This window comes from Muntiacus reevesi, chromosome 2 (assembly GCF_963930625.1).
Source record: "Muntiacus reevesi chromosome 2, mMunRee1.1, whole genome shotgun sequence".
Lineage (NCBI taxonomy): Eukaryota > Metazoa > Chordata > Mammalia > Artiodactyla > Cervidae > Muntiacus > Muntiacus reevesi.
The window spans coordinates 223,741,050-223,756,066 of record NC_089250.1 but is presented as its reverse complement, the minus strand read 5'-3'; the positions used below and the strand labels follow the sequence as shown (position 1 = coordinate 223,756,066).

The window sequence follows — 15,017 nt, the reverse complement described above, 5'->3', positions numbered from 1 at the left end:
GAATTGATGCTTTTGAACTGTGGTGTTGGAGAAGACCCTTGAGAGTTCCTTGGACTGCAAGGAGATCAAGCCAGTCAATCCTAAAGGAAATCAACCCTGAATATTCATTGGAAGGGCTGAAGCTGAAGCTCCAATACTTTGGCTACCTGATGCGAAGAGTCAACTCACTGAAAAAGACCCTGATGCCGGGAAAGACTGAGGGCAGGAGGAGAAGGGGATGACAGAGGATGAGATGGCTGGATGGCATCACTGACTCAGTGGACAGGAGCTTGAGCAAACCCCAGGAGACAGCGAAGGACAGGGGAGCCTGGTGTGCCACAGCCCATGGGGTCGCAGAGTCAGACACGACTGAGGGGCTGAACAACAAGAAAACATACCATAATATGAAAGCTAAATAAATGTGTCAGGGGCTCATTTCTAGAAACAGCTAATTGAAACAGGCAAAACCGTCAAAGAGAAGTCTAAACGCAGCAAAACAGGAAAAAAATTAAATCAAGGCCTGAGCTCTATCAGCAGGTGTTTTATTGACTGTAATCTGAATTATGTGTCTGTCTTGTTTCAGAGAGTGGTTAAGAATTTAAAAAAAGCATAAGAACATGCTAAGCATGATTGATCATAAAACCGAACATGTCCATGGCAGTTCTGTTTAAAAATATAATAAAATGAACACCAAAAATTTAACTAAAAATAAGACTGATTTTAAGATCACTATTAAAATAATCCTCTCCTCCTGTTTAAGTACCTCAACCCAAGCCTATGCATTAATTCTATTTTTGAATAGAAAAATGACTCTGAGTTAGACAAGCTGATTCACACACAGAAAGATATGCAAAACCACCTACAGTTCAGTCCCAAACTATCATCCAATCTCAATTTCTGATAGAGAGAGAGATAAAATGCTCAGCTAGTGACAAGGATTCAACACTATGGTAAAAGAAAAATGTGCCAATTAGGGTTTATCACAGGAGGCTCAGGACTGTTCAACAGGAGAGAATCTAATAATAGAATCTACCTCATCAATACTTCAAGAAAAATCATATGATCCCTGAAAAAGAAAAAAAACCAAAATGGTATTTGAAAGAATTCACTACCACCCCCTAAGGCAAAATTCAATAAAAGGAATAAAAAAATATTTTTTTACAGGCTGAAGAGGATTCTAAAAATAAGAGCTGGTATTAATGTTATAATTAGTGAAGAACTACTAGAGAGATGCATTTGAACCTCAGAAGTGAAACAAAGATGCTCGACTATAGTGTCTGAGAATTTGGGGAAAATGCAACAGAACACAACAAAGAGTAGGAACACAAATGAGAAATGAAGATAACTATATTAGCTAACAGTGCTACTAGGATTGCATATCTGCAAAAGCAAACGAGTCAACTGAAACCAATGGACACAAGAGAAGTACTTTAAATAATCACTGAGCTTCATTTCTCCAGACAAAAACTGATGAGAAAACATAAGGAAAAGAAATGCTATTCTCAATAAAATATTAGCAAATCAAATCCAATAACACATAAAAAAGATCATGACCATGACATAAAAAAGTCCCATGACCAAGTGGGATTCATCCCAAGTTTACAAGGATGGCTCAACAATACACAAATCAGTGTGATACACCACTTAAACAAAAGACAATATACAATGGAGGGCTTCCCTGGGGGTTCAGCAGTAAAGAATCCGCCTGCCAATGCAGGAGATGCGGGTTTGATCCCCGGTCCGGGAAGATGCCACATGCTACAGAGCAACTAAGCCTGTGAGCCACAACTATTGGGCTGCTGCTCTGGAGCTCAGGAGCCGCAACTACTGAGCCCACATGCCCTGGAGCCTGTGCTCTGCAACAAGAAAAGCCACGGCAAGGAGAAGCCTGTGCACTGCAACAAGAGTAGCCCCCGCTCACGGCAATGAGAGAAAGCCCGCACAGCAACGAAGACCCAGTGCCGCCATAAATAAAAAATAAACCTTAAAAAATACATACAATGGAAGATGACTCAGCCATAAAACAAGGAATGAAATAATGCCATTTGCAGCAACATGGATGCAACTAGAGATTATCACACTAAGTGAAGTAAGCCAGACAGAGAAAGACAAATACTGTATGATATCATTTATATGCGGAATCTAAAACACGACATAAATGCATTCATCTATGAAATGAACAAAATTACAAACACAGAGAACAGACAGGTGGTTGTCAAGGGGAGAAGGTTGTGGAGGGATGGAGTGGGAGGTTGGGGTTAGCAGATATAAGCTTTTATATATAAAATGGATAAACAACAAGGTCTGGCTATAGAGCACAGAGAACTATATCCAACATCCTATGACAAACCAGAAAAGAGTATTTTAAAAAAGAACATGTATATATGTGTAACTGAATCACTTTGCTATACAACAGGAATTAACACAACATTGTAAATCATGTATATTTCAATTAAAAAACAAAGAAATGCCAGTTACCATTGGGACAATCTTCAATCACCACCACCACTAGGAACATACCAAAGGCTGCAAGATCTCCAAGAGCAAAAATCCCCCAAACTGCTCTATGCTGTACTGGTAGGCATTAAAATCCTCTCCCTGACAGAGAATTGTGTCACATCTCTGAACTGTTGAGCCCAAAGACCAAGAGACAAGTACATGTTAACAATGCCAAGAAGCATTGTTGGGCAGTGGCCCCATTAACAGATTTGAAAACTGAGGCTCAAGGTGGAGACTTCAATTGCGAGAAGTCCCTCACGGGCAGCTGGCACACCTCACACAGTCCTTAAGGAACAGAGCTGGGGCTGACACATTGTCTGTGCAAGGGTTCCGGGGGTAGGGGCTTTCCTTGTTGCCTGCTCAAGCCACTGTCCATTTTGGTATTTTCAGACTATCAATAGGATGAGCAATGAAAGGGAAGTGGTCTCACGCAATGTTAAAAAATACTTTAACACACCAAGACTCAGAACAGCATGACAGGAGGACAGAAACAGAAGTGTGGGGCTGTGGCAGCTTGGAATCAGGTCCAGCTGTTGGTGGATATATGGGGTAGGGGGGGATTCCCTGACATGGGGTAGGGCGGGAGCCAGGTAGCCTGTGGAAAAAGCACACGGCACTGATCCTTCCCGGGACTGGGCACACAACAGGGGCCTGATGACACTGCTAGTCACATCTGCTACGTGCGGGACCTACTCTCGGCAGCTTAGAGACCTTTCACTTTATTCAGGCCTTGCGAGGACTCTTGAAGGTGAATGCTCCCATTTCACGGCTGGAGAAACTGAGGTTCAGAAAGAGAAGTGACTGGTCGGGGTCCTTTGGCCTGGTCTGGCGGACTTTACCAGCTAAGCCCTCTGGCCTCAACCAGCAGGTGGGGCTGCTCCTTCCTGAGCTCCCAGAGCTCAGAGGGGCTGCACGCCCTCCGGTGTGACACCCTTCCAGCACGGCGTGGCCCCTCCATGGCCCGGACAGCCCGGCCCCAGGCTGGGCTCCATACCTCAGGGGTGGGTCCCTGACTCAGTTTCCCCTCCCACTTTGGCAGGAAGCTCTGGCTGTCTGGCTACCACTCTGCCAGGTTCACCTTCCTGAGCCCTCTATTTCCATAGCTGTGAAAGGGAGGGGAGTGGACTTTCCTGGTGGTCCAGCGGCTGAGAGTCTGCCTGCCAATGCGGGGAACCTGGGTTCGTTCAATCCCTGGTCCAGGAACTAAGACCCCACATGCCGCAGAGCAACTCAGCCCGTGCGCCACCACAACTGCGCTCTCGAGCCGGTAGAGCCTGTGCCCTGGAGCAAAGAAGTCTGAGCACCACAGCGAAGAGTAACTCCCTCTCCGCACAGTCCAGAAAGCCTGTGCGCGGCAACGAGGGCCCGGTGCAGTCAAAACACAAACAGCAAAGGAGGCTGGTGGCGGCGACAGTCACGGCCCACAGGGCTGCTGGGGGAATCACAGTGAGCGCTAAATCCTGCTGTCGTAGATCCTCAGGAAATTGACTGCGTCTCTCGTGTGTGGACGGAGAGAAGGAACACACCCTGCCTGCGCCCCCACCCTCAGAAGCACGAGCGAGCGCGGGTGCAGACTCTCAGCCGGCACGTGGCGCCAGGAGGTGGGCTGCCTGTGGCCAGCTGAGCCACGCCACCACCCGGCCCACGACCTGCCCCATCTCCCACCTTCTGCCCTCCTCCAGGGCACGGATGCCAACAAAGTGACCGGCCTATGCCTGAAGCCACACTGGGGCTCTCTCTCCAGGACATAGCCTGAACATAGGGAGTCCTGAACATAGCCAACACTCCTGATGCTTCCACCGCCCAGCTCCCGTCTCCCGACCTGGACATGGTGTGCTCGCCCCAGACACACTGGGGCTCCTGGTCAAGGTCAGGGGCTCGCGTCCACCCTCTTCCTTCCTCCTCTGTAATCCGGCTGCAAAGGCCGTGAGGCCGGCACGGCTGACACCTGTTCTTGGGGCTGGAGTCCACTCCCTCTCTAGGACTGTGTCCCAGGACCGAGCCCGATTCCAGGAAATGGCCTCACGTTCCAAACTGGACGCTTCTGGACAGACCCATCCTCAAGCCCCTCCACTTGTTCCTGTTCACCACGCGACCTTGAGACACCCAAGCAATGCCGGATTTGGAGCTGGCTTCACCCAACACCTGTCATCACAGACCCAGGCACCCCTGGGCCAGGATGCTCTCAGACCCAAACTGGTGCTCAGGCCCTCGACCCCCAGGGCTGCCCACACCCGCTGACCTTCTTGGTGTAGCCCATGGCCTTCAGCACGGAGTGGTTCAAGGTCTCCAGGGAAGCCAGGACGTCCTCATAGTCCCCCATGTGGTCCACAAAGTAGTCTGTGGGGGAGGGAAAGCAGAAGTCAAAGGTCGTAGGAGCATCACACCCCTCCCCCGGGTCCTCCCACCAAGCCCGTCTGCGCCCCTCCCCCCACAGAATCACCGCGCACCCAAGTCTGGATTCCCGTACAGCGGCACCTACCACACAGCTCCTTGGTGTCCACATGGCTGCATGCAGAGAGAGAGGGGGGCTCAGAGGCAGGCCTGTCCCCCCCATCCCCCATCCTTCCCCTTCCGGGGTGAGCACAGCCCCCAGCGGTGGGGCAAAACCCCCACCCTCGCAGCCTAGGTGGCCCCCATTTCACAGATGAGGGAGCAGCCGGTGAAGGCCGCCACCCCGTCCAGAGGGTCCACGTCTGTGCGTGTCTGACCTTGTCACCACAGCACCCACCCCGTTCCTCTCCCCGAGTCTGTCCAGCGCATCTGGAGCAGAGGGGGCTAAATCAGGGGCTGTGACAGCTGCCAGCAGAGCTGTCCGGTGACCTCAGCCCCAGGGCCTGCCCTGTCGGAGGGTGTGCCCCCCCTTGTTCTCACTCGAGCCCTGGGGTCCCGTGTTCCCGTTCCTGCAGCCAGAAGGCTCCGGGTCTTTCCTCAAAGGCCGAGCACGGGCCGCCCACGCCGGGCAGGTGCAGGCAGCAGCCTCAGAACCCAGACGCTGTGAGCAGGAGCTGGGGGCGGGCGCCTGGGGACCCAGCTCTGTGCATGTTCCGACAGCCTCCCTTCCCGGCCGGCTCCCTCACCGGGAGAGGAGGGGCTGGCCTCGAAAGCAAGCCAGCCTCATCGAGATGGCTCTGGGGAAAGGTTCCCAGATCAGAGGCTCTGCAAACTCTGTTGTGGAGGCTCCCCCCAAAACGCACCATGAGGGACAAGTTCTCATAGGTCCTGCAGAGAGGAAGCCTGCTTCATGGTGCTCAAAGTAGCATCGCACCAACCTTCCTGAGCCGCGTGCAGACGGTTTGGAGTAGCAAACCTATCTAGCATCCCCAGGAGGGAATGGTTACAGATCACACTCTAGGGAGTGTTGGAAACAAAACACCCAAAGGTCTTTAGAGCTCTGACTTTTTGCTGAGGGAAGTCCACCCCGCCCGCACTCACATCAGTGCCTCCTCCGCCCCGCTCCAGCTGCCCGAATGAGGCTGAATAATCTGTGGGCACCTGCAAAGCCCTTTCAAGCTCCCGGGGGAGCTGCAGGACCCACTCAGAACCTCCATCTGGCTCCAGACACAAAGCCCTCCCCTGGGGTCTGCGGCAGGAAGCAGTCCCTTTCAAGTGGCCTTTCTCGGCCACCTGCCCCGCCCTGGCCCCAGGCCACCTCCAACCTGGGTCCCCTGCCAACAGGCCTGGGGAGAGCTCCTCCTCCAGACCACCTCTAGCCTGGCCCAGGGGACCCCAGCCTATCAAACCTGCCCCCCAGCAGCCCCAGGAACTCGGGTCCTCATCACCTGAGTGGGGTGGAGAAGGGGCCGGGGCCTCCCCCTGCCTGGACACCACTCGGAAAGGGCGGGGCTGAAGTTCAGGGTGGGAAGGGTCGGTCTGGTCCGTGAGTAGAGTGTGCATTTTGTGCTGGATTTAGGGCTTGGCTGGGGCTGGAGGAGTTTGGGGTTGATTGAGCTGCAGGTTAGGGTTCTGGCTGGGTTGGAGAAAACGTAGAGAGTGAGAAGGAAGGTTAAGGTTCGAGTGAGGACCAGTTTGGTCTAAGGTTGGCCCCGGTGAGGAAGAGGATCTCAAAGCTCGTGTTGGGATCTGAGCTGAGCTGGCTGATTACCCCTTTGTCATCCCGTGTATACTCTGCTTCCCAGATGGGACAGTGGTAAAGAAATCTGCCTGCCAGTAGAGGAGATGTAAGAGATGTGAGTTTGATCCCTGAGTCAGGAAGATCCCCTGGAGAAGGGCATGGCAACCCACTCCAGTATTCTTGCCTGGAGAATTCCATGGACAGAGGGGGCTGGTGGGCTGCAGTCCATGGGGTCGCACAACTGAAGCGACTCAGCACGCACGCACATATATCCCGCAAACCTAGGCTCTCTGCCTGCTTCACCACATTGCGTTCAGAAAAGACAAACACTTGCCAACACAATCTCAATGTGTCCACTCCCCAGACCGCCCTGGCCAGTGGGGGCCAAAGAGATGGGACTCTGGATTAGTGGTCCAGGGGAGTGGGCACTGGAGACTGGGGGATGCCACCTCCCAGTTCCAGCCGCCGAGACTGAGCTCACTTGGTGTTGTCGGAGTCGATGGTGTGGAAGAGATCCTCCAGTTCTCTCTCGTTGAGGACGCCGTCTGCAAAGAAGAGCTGGAACTCCTCCAAGGACAACTTCCCGTCATCTGTGAGGGAGGGGAAGGGAGGGCAGCTGGTGTCGAAGCGACGGGACATCCCCAAATCAACAGAGGAGCCACAGCCAGGCAATCCCCGCCCGCCCCTGCCAACCCCCCAACCAGCAGCCACACTCCCGCACGGGTCATCCCTGCCCGCGCCATGAACCCACAGCAGCCACCATTTCACAGAGACCAGCCGCCCACTCAGCTAACTCCCCACCCAACAGAGCAACACTCATGCACCTGGACTCGCCTCACCAGCAAATACTGGGGCTCCTCAAGCCCGGCAGGCAACAGGCAGACAGAGAGCACCTGTCAGGCAGCCATCTCTCCGAGTCACCTGCTCAGCTGGAGGTAGGTAACCCCACACCTGTTACCTCCAGCGGTTCCCAGCCTTTTGAGCACCAGGGATTGGTTCCATGGAAGACAACTTTTACGCAGACCAGGGGGAGGGGGTGGTTTCAGGACAGTTCAAGCACATTGTGCGCTTTAGTTCTATCATTTTATTAAACCTCAGATCATCAGGCGTTAGATCCCAGAGGTTAGGGATCTCATCCCCGTAAGAGGCAAGTTTAAACCTGGGTGGTCTGAGGACCACTCTCACTTGCTTCAAAAGCCCAGAGAACCTCTGCACACTTAAATCATCTCTACCCCAGCACCCAGGTCCTGCGTGGGGAGGCAACGACCTCTCTCTTCTCTGCCTTTGCAGGGTGTGATGTGACCCACTGCCAGCAGTGGCACAGAGTCCTCGCCAGACCGCGAATGCAGCCCTGAGGATGCCAGAGCCCAAGGGGAGGTGGCGGCAGGCCCGGGGTGGGGCTCTGGACAAGGGGCCCCCACAGCGCACACACCTATCCCAACGCGTCCCTCCCCATCTCACATCTTCAGCCTCCACCGCTGCCGCCCTGGGTAGCAGCATCTGCTGGGGAAGCTCTCATGGATCGGGGGCAGCCGGGCCCCTGAGAGAGGGGCTCCCAGCAGAACTCCAGCTCCTCCCACCTGGGCTCTCCAGCTCAGCACACTCATCTCCCAATCCCACCCCTGAAGCCACGACCCCCTCCTCAATGACCTTAGATCGGTCCTGCTCCTCCCCAAAGGCACGTCTGTGGGAGGCACTGGAGGTCAGGGAGAAGCGAGAGCCCAAGACCCTTCTGGCCCCAGCCTCTCTCCATAGACTCCCTTCATTACTTCCAGTCAGTCTTCACTCAAAGCCCTTGAGAGCCCACATGGTGCTTTGTGTGGATTAGAAAGAACTGCCCTTCCTGGTGGGCAGGGTGGTGGAGATGCAGCCCAGCATTAGAGCTCCTTAGGGGAGGGACATGCAGGCTGGATCTGAGGTCCTCAATTCTCTCAAGTAGGTGCCCTTGCACAGTGCACAACATGCCCAACCAGACAAGGCAGACCTACTTAGGCCCAGGGTGGAAGTCACTCATATGTTCCTTTCTTTTTTTTCAAAGGCATTTTACCTCTGTGTTTTATCTTCATTTTAGTTTATTATTTTTGGCTGTGCCAAGCAGTATGCAATGTCTTAGTTCCCTGACCAAGGATCAAACCTGTGTTCCCTGCAGTGGGAGCACTGAATCTTAACCACTGGGCCACCAAGGAAGTCCCCACTGTACATTTTAAAGGCTCTGGAGCTTCTACTCTGCTGCCAGCAGCTCTGCAGGGGCTCAAAGTAGGGCAACAGGAGACAGTGAGCTCCTCACATCTTGCAGGGCTCCCCTCCGCCCATGCTGAGAGGGGGGATATGAGAGAGTAGGCGCAGGCTTGCATATGAGGGGGCTGGGGCAACATGCCGTGTGCCTCCAACATCCCGGTTCGGGTTTTAATGTCACAAATGGGAGGATGAATTTCTAACTCTCAAAATCCAGAGTCCCCCTGAAGACAAAACAAACACGCCCTCCCCTCCCCAATCACACATGAAGACCTAAAATCCAACCATAAAAAGTGCAGGGTAACAGCTGTGAAATACATAAACGCTAAGCTATAGCTCTGTCTCCTGTGAAAGAGGATGCTTTCCAAATTTCCTTTAGCGAGACTGATGATGATCCAGCAGCCAGGGGCAGAATCAGGGCAGACACACGGGCTCTGTGTGTTCACGCATCTGGTCCTCACACACCACCTGGCAGCCACCACCCCCCTGTTCACAGAGCAGACAGGCTAGACCAGTTATGGGACTTGCCCAGGTCCCTCAGTGGGAGCTCAAACCCAGGCCGCCCGGCTCCTGAGTCCACGCTCCCAAACCGACCTGGGGCAGGGCCTGCTGTCGGGACCCGCAGCCACAGGTCACATGGAGAAGCCACGGCCAGGCCTGGACTCAGGGGAAGTGTGCTGTGAACGACTCCTCGTGTCTGCCATGGGCAGGGCACCGCTAGCACCTCCAACCAGTCTGCACTCAGAAAGGGCAGACAGGGGCCCGCCCACCTACCGGGCCCAGAGCCTTCTGGGCTGACATTTACCATGAACATCCCAGCACAGCGCTAATGAACCCAGATCAGCTAACGAGGGAGGCGGCATCTGCCCGGGGCCTCTGTGCAATTAGAGGAGCCAGCGGGCCTGCACCTCCAGGACCCCCAAGCGGGCAGTCTGAAGGCGTCCACACTAATGAACAGGAGCTCAGCCTCTGTCCCAGTGACCTTTCAAACGCCAGGAGTCTGCCGGCGCCCCGGCCCCTGGAGGGAGACGCACTGGCACTCACTCCTCTGCCGGCTGCCACACCACCCTTCTGGGCCCCAGACCCCCGGCTGCCAGGCAGGCCCCCTACTCTCTGCCTCCCCTCGGGGGCCACGGCCAGTCTCCACCCTCACCCCCACGAAGACGCCTCTGACCTGGGAGCCGCCAGGACAGGCCAGCCCGAGCTGAGCCCTTGCTCCTATAATCCCAGAGGCTGATTCCACTGCAACCCGGGGTCCGGGGCCTCATTTGGGACCATCCTGCCATCCCTGCAGGCATCTTGCTGCTGTGGACGCTGGGGGCAGAGTTGGCATCTACCTGTGCTACATGTGTGTGTCCGCACACCTGCCGTGTGCTGCTGTTTACACCCACACTCACCCCTTCTCCCATTCCCCTGCCCACACGATGTCTGCAAGCTGGGCTGGATTCAGTCAGAACTTCCTGCCTGGCCCCCCAGCCCAGACTCTGTGATCTTTTGCATGCCCTCCGCAGCCTTGACTCTGTCACAAGTAAAAAAAAGGGGGGTGACGTTCCTCTGCCACTAGGACCCAAGGGAATGTCCAATGAGGAAGTCTGGGGTGTAATGGATGCTCCATAGCCGCCAGCAGTCTCCACCAGATGTTGATGCCCCGTGAAGTCCAGGGTGGGAACCCAACACTTGTTGACAAATCACCGCCCATTTTCCAAGGCTCAACACTCATCAGCTGGCGTGAGGGCTCACAGATCCCTTACAGCATGCCAGGACCCGAGCCCCACTCCATCCCCAACAGCCCCACCCCAAGATGGGTACCAGCATGACCACCCCCACCCATGGATGGGGACGCTAAGGCCCTGAGAGGATGGGAACTGGCTTGAGGTCAGAGCTGGGAGGGAGCTGAGTCCAGGCAGTCCCTGCAGCAAAAGGGGGGTGCTCCCCGGGGACCAGCACATCCCACGTGAACCCTCCTAACGGCCACTGGCAGCGGCCAGGAAGACAAAAGTCCCAGGGAGAGGAGGGGGCTTGGGGCCTCTGTGGGGGCCACAGAAGCAAAGTCGAGGGTCCCCGAAGCTGTGCTTGGGGGGTGGCAACACAGTCTCTGATGGCAGCGGGGTGGGGGGGGGCTGAGTAATGAGGACGAGGCGAGCAATCTTGCCTGAAGGGAGACCAGGGCGCCTGCCACCCACACGCTGCAAAGGTTCCTGCAGAGCTGAGCATCCAGAAAGACACACACACACAATTCCACACACAGCCGGCGTGTATAGCAATGGTCACAGAGATCCGCACACACAGGTTCCGAAGCACAGACAGAGATAGGCGTGCAGCCACACCCAGACGGCTGCCCCCGGGCACGCACACACCACACTCCCAGGAGTCACACCCGGTCACCACCTGCGAGGCAGCAGCCGGGCACCGAGGGCCAACTGTGTGCTGGGCCCACGACAGGGACAAGCCCAAACCCCTCAGCGTGACACCTCGCCATCCGCTGAGGGGCGTGGCCAGCACACACGGCAATGACCACGTGGGCCCTGGCCAGCCATACACTAGAAGGTTCCGAGAGGTCTGCAAGGGGATCAAACCCCCGGACGCTCTCCTCTAGTCTTTAACACCGCTCAGGCTGCGAAGTCACGATGACTTCTTGGTTGCTGCTGAAGTCCCCCCACCGTGTCCCTCCGCTTCCTCCATGCTCCGTATGGAACTGCTCCTGAGGCTGCTGCTGCCTCCCAGAGGCCTGGGAGGGGCCCCCATCACACCTGGGAATGGGGGGGCAAGAGATGGAGAACCCCCGGGCACTAGCGGCCAACCCAAGTCTCATGGTCTCGCCTCAGTACCAGGCAGGGACAGCAAGACAGTGACTCCCGGGATCAGCAGGGAGGGGGGCTGGGGGCCTGGGGGCCGGTGCCGGGTCCGCTGTGCCCACTCTTCCCTCGGCAGGGGTCTGGATACTCAATCAGTATTTTCTCAAGACATTAACACAGAGCACCGCCTGCTTCTCTCCCCCAAAGCTCACCAGCCACATCTCCTCCCTTCATTTTCCAAACAGCCCTGGGACGTAGACAGGTTAAGTATTATCACTCCACTCTAGACATGGCAAAACTGAGGACTAAAGCAGGACTGTGTCCTGGTTCAAGACCACAGAAGCCGCTTCGACCCAAGAACGACGACTACAGCGTGGAGACAAACGCTCTCGGCGGCCACCGGCCACCGTGAGGCTCAGGGGGCCCCTGCCTTCCAGAAAGGCCGGGGTGGAGCAATCCCCAGTGGGGGTTCTGAATTCACAGACCGCAGCACCGTGCTCACTTTGTGCGGGAAGTCTCGCTGGGGGTGGGGGGGGGGGCAGGGGGTGGAGGAAACGCCAGGGGTCCGCAGCAGAGCCTGGACAGCCTTCCTACAGCTGGGTGACCCCTGGCAAGACAGAACTTCTCTGGGCCACCACGGAGTTGACAGAACCGGGCGGCAGCATGGATGTCTGAGGAGGAAGTGTGCCGGGGCCTGGGGTGAGGCTAGGGGCTTCCTGGGCGCCCCTGGCCCGGCCCAGCTGCAAGAAGTTGAAGCGCATCAAGCGCTGACCTCACCGCTTTGCCCACACCTGCCCGCTGAAGCCGCAGGGCTCTCCTGCTCAGTAGGAACCACGGGGGCCCCGTCGTAGGATGGGGAAACTGAGGCGCAGGGCAGCGTCCTGCACCCCGCCCCCCCCCCAACTAGAAAGGTCTAGGTCCTCACTCGGGGACAGCGGGGGGTGGGGTGGGGTGCGGGGAGACTCACCATTTTTGTCCGCACGGCGGAAAATCTGTAGAGAAGAGAGGTCGAGTCAGCATCGGCCAGGAGAAGCAGGCTTCCGACACCCCCAGCCCAGTGGTCCCAGGAAGCCGGGCCCCTTCTCCCTCCAGAGGGAGGAGACCCGGGGGTGGGAGGGCGTTTCAGGCAGCGGCCCCTCTTCCTCCGGCGCTGCTGGCCATGAGGTCGGGCGCATGAGTGGACAAATGCGCACACCATCTCGTGCGCCCGGCCCGGGTGTAGGTCCAGAACCCTCGGCCCACGTGTGGCACCCGCAGGCGGCCGCACCCTCCCACTCCCGCTCCTGGGAGGCAATCACTCACCTTACACCCCCACCAGGCCCCCTCGAGGGCCTGGTGTTCTCCAGGGAGGGTGGGTTAAATCTGAACAGAAGTGTCTGCCAAGGGAACCTCGAGGCCTGGCGACGGGACCATGCGCCAGGGAACGGCAGGGCTAGTTTTTTCGGGGTGTGGGGGGGTCAGTGGGTTGGAGCAGCCCGCAGGGAGCTCAGAAGGAGGGGCTGGGGAGGGGAGGGGAGGGGCAGCCCGGTCCCCTTCAGCCTCAGGTGAAACCAGATAGCTCCTCCTTCTGGGGTTTTTAGGACCTAGTAAGCCTTGCTGGGGGCTTCCCTGGTGGCTCAGATGCTAAAGAATCTGCCTGCAATGCGGGAGACCTGTGTTCCTGTGTTCGATCCCTGGGTCAGAAACATTCCCCTGGAGAAAGGAAAGGCTACCCACTCCAGTGTTCTTGTCTGGAGAATCCCATGGACAGAGGAGCCTGGCAGGCTCCATGGGGTCGCAAAGAGTCAGACCCTTCTGAGCGACTTAGCATGCATGCACGCAAGCTTTGCTGAGGGCAGGAAGAGGGGGAGACGCCGCCCCCCAGCGTGTGACCCTCACACCTTAGAGAGCGGGAGCCGATCTCCTGCCTCCAAGCCATAGGGGGGGCATCCATTGTCGGGCCCTGGGGCTGTGACAAACTGAAGCAGCAGCTTAGGAAGGATATTCTCAAAAAAGTCCCCCTTCCTTGAGCTGAACCCCAAGTCAGGGCAAGGGGCACGGGTCTGGAGCCACTGTGGCTGAGGCAGAAAAGGGGGCAGTTGCTAGCATCCCAGCCTGTGCACCCCACACGCCTGCTCCTGACTGCCAGGTTCCCGAGGAGGCTGGAGTCCCACCTTTAAATGCTCCGGGCTGGGCGCGAGCGTTAAACAAGTGACTGATCCGACAGGAAACATAGCCCTGGCACTCGCTCATCACCCCCATTTCACAGATGGGAAGACTAAGGCTCAGAGCCAGCTCAAGGCCAGTGTGGCGTGAGGACTCCAGAGCCCACGTCCTGTCCTGTGTGAAGGGGTGGGGGGCCCTGGGCAGAGCTCTCTGCTGCAAGGGCTTTCAGCTGTAAACTCCACTGGGGCTTTGAGAGGGTTCACCTGTGCCGGCGCGTGTGGACTGTGTGTGAGCGTGTTCTGAGAAGCCCCGGAGCCACGGCCACTCGCCGCAGATCCCCCCCTGCCCTCTCGGCTCAGAGCCAGCGATGGGGCCTCCAACAGGAACGTGGGGCGGGGGGGGGCGTGGAGGCGAGAGGAAACCCACACTGTCCCTCACTCAGCAGGATGTGATACACACACCTCTCCCAGAAACCTACCGACCTTACACAAACATGGCACCCCCACCCCCGTGTCACCCACCACGGAGGACCCTCATTAGGATAGGCACACCCCACTGCCACGCTGCCCTTGGCGTGGGCAAAGCTCCCTCCACCCCTCCCAGCACTCCACGGGGGATGACCCCCTCCCTGGCAGCCACCCACCCCGTAGAAGCTCCCTCCTACGGAGGGAAGTGGGTGGGAGGGTGAGCTGGGGCCGTTTGGGCCCCAGAGGGCTTGGGGGAGGAGGAGGGAGAGGAAGGGGAGGGAAGGGGTGGAAGGGGATCAAGGACAGACGGCTCAGAATGGAGTGGTGGTCCTCAGAGAGGATGGGGGATGGCTCCAGTCCTACTGAAAGGAGAGGGGAAGACAGGTGGGGAGGGGGCTTTGCTTTTAAAAAGGTGGTGCTTGAGGCAAAAGGGTTGAGGATACAAGGGCTTAGGGTCCAGAGCTCGGACAAGAAAAATGGCCCCGGACCCCGGGATTGTGTGTGTGATGGGGTGGGTTGGGGGGAAGAGTCTTAGAAAAGCAAGGACGGGGGGCAGGGGTCCGTGGTGGGCAGGAGGAGGGACCGACGGCGGTCCGGGACTCACGTCCCGGGAAGGAGCGGGGTGAAGGAAGAAGTGCGGGATGGAGAAAGATGAGGGTTTGGCCAGGACAGAAGTAGGGGGCGGTGGCCGGGTCGAGGGGCTCCAGGATCCCGGCTCCGAGAACGTGGAGATCCCGAGAGGGGGAGGGAGGTAAAGGGGTCGTTCCAGTCCGAGGACGAGAAGGACCCGCACGGAGGCCGGCCCGGGGGGCAGAGCAGCTG

General features: G+C 57.1%; 1 protein-coding gene across 4 annotated transcripts in view; it reads right to left on the bottom strand.

Moving 5' to 3' along the window:
* The window catches only part of NECAB2 (N-terminal EF-hand calcium binding protein 2), a 42,407-nt gene that overhangs the window by 26,926 nt on the left and 464 nt on the right, over positions 1-15,017 (bottom strand). Inside the window, exons 1-5 of one of the 4 annotated variants that reach the window (XM_065925103.1) lie at positions 13,992-14,128; positions 12,551-12,575; positions 7,035-7,143; positions 4,961-4,986; positions 4,721-4,818 (exon numbers count right to left, since the gene is read on the bottom strand). In XM_065925103.1, the coding sequence (XP_065781175.1) occupies positions 4,721-4,801 (81 nt within the window). In that variant the 5' untranslated portion in view covers positions 4,802-4,818; positions 4,961-4,986; positions 7,035-7,143; positions 12,551-12,575; positions 13,992-14,128. Of the gene's footprint in view, positions 1-4,720; positions 4,819-4,960; positions 4,987-7,034; positions 7,144-12,550; positions 12,576-13,991; positions 14,230-15,017 lie in introns of those variants that run through there. The other 3 variants (XM_065925099.1, XM_065925101.1, XM_065925100.1) reach the window with 3 other exon arrangements.